Below are 7500 nucleotides of genomic sequence, written 5' to 3'. Positions count from 1 at the left end.
TAACATCATCCAAGAATACAATTGTCGTTCATCATGAATACAAAAAATGTAAACTTTGGCCATATAAATCTATAATTGAAAAAAAAAATTCGATTAAAAACGTTATTACACCTTTTGCCTTTCGTTAACAGAAAACAGAAATTCATTTTATTTTGCGTGAATTCAATAACATCTTAGGTAGTACATATTCACCAATAAGTGTTTTCGTTAACTCTTGAATCATCCGTTGGTCCATTTGCGCAATTGTCATACTTAATAACATCATCCTTAATAACATCATTGGAATGTTATCAAAAAAAAAAAAAAAAAAACAAATTAGTCAGTCCTGTCTGACACTACTGAAGGAGCAGGCAAGAAAATGGTTGCTCCTTAAAATGTAGGCGGGCGGAAAATCTTACAATCTGCCTAATACACACCCTTGAGATTTTTTAACTTCATGTACAAAATCAATTCATTTTAGCTGTCTCTTGCAGTCAGTTCGCTTTTTATCACAACTTGTTCGTAGTTATCTAGCATAACCAATCTGTTGGAAGGAAGCAAACGCACTTTTCGTTTTTAGGAGACCGACGTCTACATGTATCTTTATTGCAAAGAATGGGACGAGTTGCTTAACAGTGAAAATTGGGAGCCTGAAGAAGTAATAAGAAAGCTTCCTGATTTCTTCCGCTTTGTGAAGAAAGTCCAAAGTTCTATCATGCACAAAATGAAACATGAAGGCGCCACAGGTTTGTAATATAATTACTGTAAATTAATCATGTTAATCTGGTTGTGGAGTGAAGATAGCTACGGAGATAGCTACAGTTTTGAGATAGTTACGGTTTGGATTCAACAGACTGACTGTTCCAAGGGCGTAACCACTGCATTAAAGGAGAACTGAAGCCAAAAATCAAGTAGCTTTTTGTCACGTCATTTCAACAACTATGCATTGTTAAACAGTTTGTCATACTTTTTTCCTTCTCAAACGAAATGTAGCACGCATAAAATCAAGCTTTTCAGGCGATAGTTGGCTCAAAATTCGGCTATGGTACGGAGGCGCAGAACTCCCGTGCCAGCGGTTCTTTTATAACTTTGTGACGTATGATATGGGGAAGAAGTGAAGTGCCGTGTAGTGCGAGGACCCAGTATGAGTTGACATTGTGCGTCTTTCTGAGCACGGGTTAGCTAGAGTTTTGGAAAATTGAAGGAGAATACGAGCAGGCTGTTTTTGTTACCCAGAGTGCTACCTTGTTAAGTTCTCTGAAATCGCTGTAGACATCTCTGTCTTCTCTAAAACTGCGGTAAGCGCAACGCGAGTCGCCAATCGCTCGTCAATGTAAACATTTTTTGTACTTTAGTTGTAGCAGTGGTTTTTCCACTTCGAAGACACTTTTTTGACAGACATCATGTGTAAACTTCGGCAAGCGATCGTGGTCGTACAGTGCATCTACTCTTAAGGTGATGTTTTCTGTGATGGAATGGGTGTAAACTTATTCTTGTGGGTTATTCAATCGGATGTCATTTTTGACAAGATTCTGAAGGAAGATTAGTGTTGTAAGTAGCCATAATTGGCAATAAAATTGAAAATCTGCCATGGAATTTGGCTTATGACTTTATTTGTAGAAAACATTGTGGTCTTTTCCTACGAACCTCGTATAAATGCAGAATTCGAATCCTTTAGCCGTGCAATATCAATACTCTCTGGAAAGATACAGTTCAATATTTCAAGTGTTTGTTGATAAAATGGTTTACTGTGCGGCGTTCGATTGCAACAACGACTCAAGAAAGACAACTGGTATATCCTATCATTGCTTTCCAAAAGACCCATCTCTGAGAGAACAGTGGCTCGCGAAAATCTCTCGCGCTGACCTCATCGTTTCAAAGAGCACCAGGTTGTGTTCCGAACATTTCACACCTGACTGCTACGAGCGTGACCTCCAGGCAGAACTCCTTGGTTCGAAAAAGCGAGCATCTCTGAAAGCCGATGCTGTTCCATCGATACTCTCTCATCAACCCGCTCCGAAAAAGCCTCGCTTATCGTCCGAGAACCGTGCCCTTGAAAAAGCAAGACAAGAGGTGAGAGTTTGAAATGTAATAGAAAACGAGCTATCAAAAACCTAAACAAGCTTTCCTATTATCATACTAACTATCAAGACCATTTTACGTCCGAAGAGTTTATTCCTGTGGTACTCATACAGACATGCATACTCACATTGAAAATTGACTTTACAGACATAGCAATTCTCATGTATAAATATAATATACACACAGCATCGCTGTTAATAAGCTAAAATGAAGGTATTTTTATTCTGAACACTACAACTTTCAAATATATGTCTATAAATATATTGTTCTGGTTTGCAGTACATTGCATCTGTCACCAATTCAACTGCTCAAATTAATGAAGAAGCAAGTACTTCTCATCATCCCCCAGATTCTAGCAAAGTGAGTGAACAAGCAAGTACCTCTTCACTACACGATCAGTTCTTGAATTTTCACCCAGACACCATGCAAGTGGAATCACAATCAATTCAAGTCAATTTGCCATACAAGGGTGTTGATTTTGGTTGCCAGGTTAATACACGTGGTGCCCAATTAATGATGAAATCAGCTGACACCCAGACCCCACTGGTTTGTAGTTCTCACACAGGCACTCAATTTGAGGAAAGTGACATTCCTGAAGAGAAAGGTACCATTGCTGAAGAAGCTGTTGGCACTCTCTCACCTGAAGTGTCTCCACAAAAGGATGGTACTTACCTCCCGTCATCATCTGGTGAAATGTCAGATGACTCCAACTTAGAATCAGACCATGAAGATGAAAAACCAAAAGTTTTAAACCCACAGGATGATACTAAGTTTATTGTCTTTAAGCAGGAATTGTTTAAGCTTTTCAAGCGATGCCCTGAGTGCGGTGCCCAAGTTATTCAGACAGACCAGTCTACACAAGGAACTCAATTATTTGTGACCCTCATATGCATTAATAATCATACCTTTTCCTGGCAAAGCCAGCCCATGCTTGAACGAATGGCAGCTGGAAACTTACTGCTTTCATCCTCTATTTTGCTTAGTGGTTCTACTTACACTAGAGTAGCTTCTCTGGCAGACATCCTCAATTTGAAGTTTTTTAGTGAGAATACCTTTTATACTATTCAAAATAAATACCTATTTCCTGTAATTAATGAATTTTGGAAGAGGGAGCAAAATTCTATATTTTCTGGACTAGCAGGCCAAGATTTGTGGCTTTCAGGGGACGGGCGCTGTGACAGTCCTGGTCATAATGCAAAATATGGCACATATACGATGATTGATCAGCAAACTGACAAGATTGTTGACTTTCAGATTGTTCAAGTAACTGAAGTGAACAACAGCAATGCAATGGAAAGGGAGGGATTTAAACGCTGCATGGATAATATAAAAACAAAGGGGGGCAACATTAAGGTTATCGCCACTGATCGCCATGTTGGTATCAGAGCTGACCTAAAGAGAAATTACTCTGAGGTTGATCACCAATTTGATGTTTGGCACTTGTCCAAAAGTATAACTAAAAAACTTATGGAGAAAGCCAAAAAGAAGGACTGTAGTGACCTGTCTGCATGGATTAAGTCGATATCAAATCATCTTTGGTGGTGTGCAGAAACATGTGAGGGAGACAATGACTTGTTGCGGGAGAAGTGGTTATCCATAGTCCATCACACTGCTAACATCCACTCCTGGAATTCTGCAGACTTGTATCACCAATGTGCTCACCCACCTATCCCTCGAAATGTTGCTAGAACCAAGAGGTGGCTACGGCCTGGCTCCCCAGCTCATGAAGCACTCAAGGAGGTTGTTTTTGATAAAACCCTTGTGAAAGACATCCAGCAGTTGACCTTGTGCTGTCATACAGGAAGTTTGGAAGTGTACCACAGTGTCCAAACCAAGTATGTCCCTAAACGTCAGCACTTCTCCTATGAGGGTATGGTCGCACGTACCCAGCTGTCTGCCCTAGACCACAATGCCAACACAGGAAGACAACATGCCACTGCATCAAAAGGTGCCAACCAAGGAGAACTCCAGTACAAGGTGGTCTTTCCAAAACATACCAAGGAGTGGGTGGCAAAACCAATTTTAGAAAAGACAAACAGAGATCACCTCAGGCCAATGTTAAATGCTATTATTGCCAGAAAAAATCAGAAACCGCACGAAAGGAGTGCACCGCCTGCAGCCCCGCACACCCCCCCAAATTTTGCTAGCAAACCTAGGCCTGCTAAAGACGAAGTCATCACAAAGCATACATCAAGATTTGGAAACACTTAAATTACCCACACATACAGGAGTGGTTGAAAAAGTCTACGTTCATTAGAAATCGTTTTTTGTCTGGTGTATTGTTGAAAAAGTCTAACAAGAAAAAATACCTTAACACCATTTCATATGGTAAAAGCAAAAGGGAGAAAATAAAAATATAACTGTACCAGATAACTTGTATTTTAGCAAAGTTTTAAGACGTATCACGATCAATTAATTATATCCTGTTGAAGACAATAATTTTGTAAATGACAGGTATGATTGCGAGCACAATAGTTCATGTGATGTATGAATTATTTTGTGAAACAATGATATATATATTAATAGAATAATTAATTAATAACGACAAAGGAATAAATAATTTTTAATGTTCAGAGCGAGTCATAATTCCAGATCTGCTTCTCTAAATCCTGTGTATGCATCGCTTTCTTCAGGGAATTCTTTCCTTATTGTTTTGACGACGCATGCTGGAATGATCCTTCGTCTCTTTTTGCCAAGCACACCATGAACCCACCAGGTAAACTGCCTGTATGCTGCTAAGCGCCATGTCCTAAAATAAAATAATCACAAAAAGCGCTGGGTTAAATTCTTTAACAATGAAAACATTTTAATTAATTATTCTCAGAGTTAACAAGGAGCTTACTTGTTTCCTATAGGGTCTGGAATTGGATTAAGGCGAGCATGGTGAATGGCAACAAGTGCGGTCTGCAAGACATCAGTGTCAAGGCACACGATCCTAAATTTGTTGTGATTTGTAATACATGTGACACCTATCAGTAGAACAACAGTATAATATCGTCAAAGTCATAGCCTCTAAACACACAAGCACTCGCGAGCAAGAGTTCATAAATGGCTGCCTCACTCAATTAAAAAATAGGCCAATTGGCTATTCTTACGAGACCCGTACACCGACCAATATTTGCTATTTATACGGGAGTCTTCTTTGAACGATTATGAACGAAACAGCCTCGTCGTTATTGAAAGCTAGCCGTTGTAAAATGGGTGCTGAGACTTAAATACTGTCTATCAATGCTACCCGGTATTTACAATTTAAAACTGGTACTTAGACTTAAAATACAAGAAACACAAGGCAGGTCATATGGCCAGTGACATCGAACGAAGGAGGTATTTCATGAAATTAAACAAGCATCGATGTCGTTGTTTGATAACTGAACTATATACAAAAGATCAATTAAAGAAAAGACGAGGTAACACTTCCCGAGTGTTATTGACCCTGTAATAATCCGACTTCCGTATGAATAACAAATAGAATTCGGTGTACGGGTCCCGTACGAATAGGCAATTTCTAAAAAATAATAATAACTGTGCTAGCCTTAAAGCATAAAAGTACCGAACACAAACCTGACTCGTCAAACTTTTGATTTAACTCCTCGAGCTCTTGGCAGCAATAGCATTCGTCGGCTGTCGGCATCGAAATGCACTCACCGCAAATGCACCATTCGGTGTTCCCGGTTCTCATGCTTGATGTGCACGCTTCTGGGGAATCCTCACCTTCATCATCATCCGATTGAATGGGTTCTTCCCCTGGGAGATACGTTGGCTCGAACTGAAAAGGCTCCACTCCGCTCATAATAAAATAAGTACCTCGATAAACGCCACAAAATTACAAGCTTGGTATGTTTATTTCCATCCCTGATCGTCCCCATATCATACGTCACAACTCTGTATTAGAAACTGCTTCAAACTCGTATTTCTCTTAAGTAAATAGCAATTGGTACAAATAATGTAGCGAATCTTGTTTTTTACTACGTAGTCTTTCATATGACATTAACTTGATTTTTGGCTTCAGTTCCCCTTTAAGGAATTGTTGGCCGTGTGTTTTTCATGAAACGAATATTGTTAGAGGCCAAAATACCACCATAACAACGTTCTTATTAAGGATTTCTTTGGCCGAGTTTTTATTTCGCTCTCACCCACAGGTGCTGTACACTTTGCAATTTTTCTTGCAGCTTGTCTCGCAACGCCATTTCTACAAACGTTCTGACATTACGAAACAAGTTGTTTTACGGGTGTTACACTAAGCAACATTTTATGCAACTTGTCTCATTTCGATGATCACATGATCACGCCTATTTTATGAGTTAACTGGGATGGCGCAGTGGTGAGAGCACTCGCTTCCCACCAATGTGGCCCGGGTTTGATTTCCAGACTCGGCGTCATATGTGGGTTGAGTTTTTTGGTTCTCTACTCTGCACCGAGAGGGTTTCTCCGGGTTCTCCGGCTTCCCCTTTCCTCAAAAACCAACATTTGACTTGATTTGCTTTCATTGTTAATTTCAGTTTACAGTGTCCCCAATTAGCGCTCCAGCGCTAGAACGACTAGACACTTACCGGTAAATAAAGTTCCTGTTCGAAGCCATTATTTGGTAGTGAAGTGGTTGTGTTTTCTCTTCAGCTATTGAACCGAGACCGATATCGTTCATTCAAGTTTTTTTTTTCTGAGGTCCTTTTTTAAATTCTAAGTGATATACGCTGCTAATCTAGTCATAGGTAAAGCATATTTTTCCTCATTTTCTCCTGCTTACTGGACTGAAAAGATTCCTGAATCCTATTATAGCCACCTACTGTGTGAAACACAAAGAGGAAAGGGCGGACTTTGTAGATGTGCCCGAAGATTTAAAGGGTCATGTCATTGGAACGGGAGGCAATACATTCAGATCAATTCAGGATAGATCTGGAGCAAAAGTGCTTAGCCTTTCAAGAGCCGAGGAAGGATTTTGGGTCAAAGGAACTAGAGAGCAAAGGGAATACGTGCAGAATCTTATCTTGGAAAAGGTGGTAAGTAGTAGGTTAAGGACTACAGTGGCATGCTCGCCTATTTTATGAGTTAGCAATCTCGTCTTTTTTAATTTACATGTAGATTTACACTCCAAATGTCTTCGGCTTCCCTGGAGTCAGCCTTCTCAACTTCTGTTGGCATTTACGTGGGACTTCCTATATAGTTGTACCGTTTTACTTCTCGTTTTATAGCCTGCATGACCTTCGCATTCGTCGCTTTCATTACGTTCCGGAATGTGAAATTTGTGTTAATCTGGACAGCTTTTAAGTTACATCATTGGCCTCTGTTGTGCATAAATTCTGACATCTGAACTTTGAGCTATGTCATCGTTTTGTGCAATTTCGCTTGCGTAGTAGAATTTTAAAGGAATTATTATCAGCATTACAAAGAAATCGTCGTTATTAGAACTATTACAAAACTGAAATGAGTTTCGTAAAACGC

General features: G+C 39.7%; 3 protein-coding genes across 3 annotated transcripts in view; 2 read left to right on the top strand and 1 right to left on the bottom strand.

Annotated features, from left to right (window-relative positions):
• The window catches only part of LOC138001524 (uncharacterized), a 35466-nt gene that overhangs the window by 3649 nt on the left and 24317 nt on the right, over positions 1-7500 (top strand). Inside the window, exons 6-7 of the mRNA XM_068848137.1 lie at positions 560-725; positions 6838-7058. Of these exons, the coding sequence (XP_068704238.1) occupies positions 560-725; positions 6838-7058 (387 nt within the window). The remainder of the gene's footprint in view (positions 1-559; positions 726-6837; positions 7059-7500) is intronic.
• Positions 1666-4272, top strand: LOC137999441 (uncharacterized). The gene is made up of 2 exons (XM_068845218.1): positions 1666-2052; positions 2341-4272. Exons 1-2 carry the CDS (start codon positions 1720-1722, stop codon positions 4270-4272), a joined length of 2265 nt encoding a protein of 754 aa, XP_068701319.1. The 5' UTR covers positions 1666-1719.
• Positions 4642-5851, bottom strand: LOC137999316 (P2X purinoceptor 7-like). Its single transcript, XM_068845152.1, has 3 exons — positions 5623-5851; positions 4904-5030; positions 4642-4810 (listed from the first exon to the last, which is right to left on the bottom strand). The coding sequence occupies exons 1-3, from the start codon at positions 5849-5851 to the stop codon at positions 4642-4644; spliced, it is 525 nt and encodes a 174-aa protein (XP_068701253.1).

Source organism: Montipora foliosa, chromosome 4, assembly GCF_036669935.1.
Source record: "Montipora foliosa isolate CH-2021 chromosome 4, ASM3666993v2, whole genome shotgun sequence".
Taxonomy (NCBI): Eukaryota; Metazoa; Cnidaria; class Anthozoa; order Scleractinia; family Acroporidae; genus Montipora; species Montipora foliosa.
Note: the sequence above shows the minus strand (reverse complement) of the source record. Positions and strands in the feature narration are given on the sequence as shown.

What these genes read in the sequence shown, in the direction of transcription:
- LOC137999316 (XM_068845152.1), bottom strand. Translation starts at nt 5,851, where the DNA reads ATGAGCGGAGTGGAGCCTTTTCAGTTCGAGCCAACGTATCTCCCAGGG. An exon ending in TCAAAAGTTTGACGAGTCAG is followed by an intron (nt 5,031 to 5,622) that starts GTTTGTGTTCGG and finishes TTCTACTGATAG; the next exon opens with GTGTCACATGTATTACAAAT. An exon ending in CCAGACCCTATAGGAAACAA is followed by an intron (nt 4,811 to 4,903) that starts GTAAGCTCCTTG and finishes ATTTTATTTTAG; the next exon opens with GACATGGCGCTTAGCAGCAT.
- LOC137999441 (XM_068845218.1), top strand. Translation starts at nt 1,720, where the DNA reads ATGGTTTACTGTGCGGCGTTCGATTGCAACAACGACTCAAGAAAGACA. An exon ending in TTGAAAAAGCAAGACAAGAG is followed by an intron (nt 2,053 to 2,340) that starts GTGAGAGTTTGA and finishes TCTGGTTTGCAG; the next exon opens with TACATTGCATCTGTCACCAA.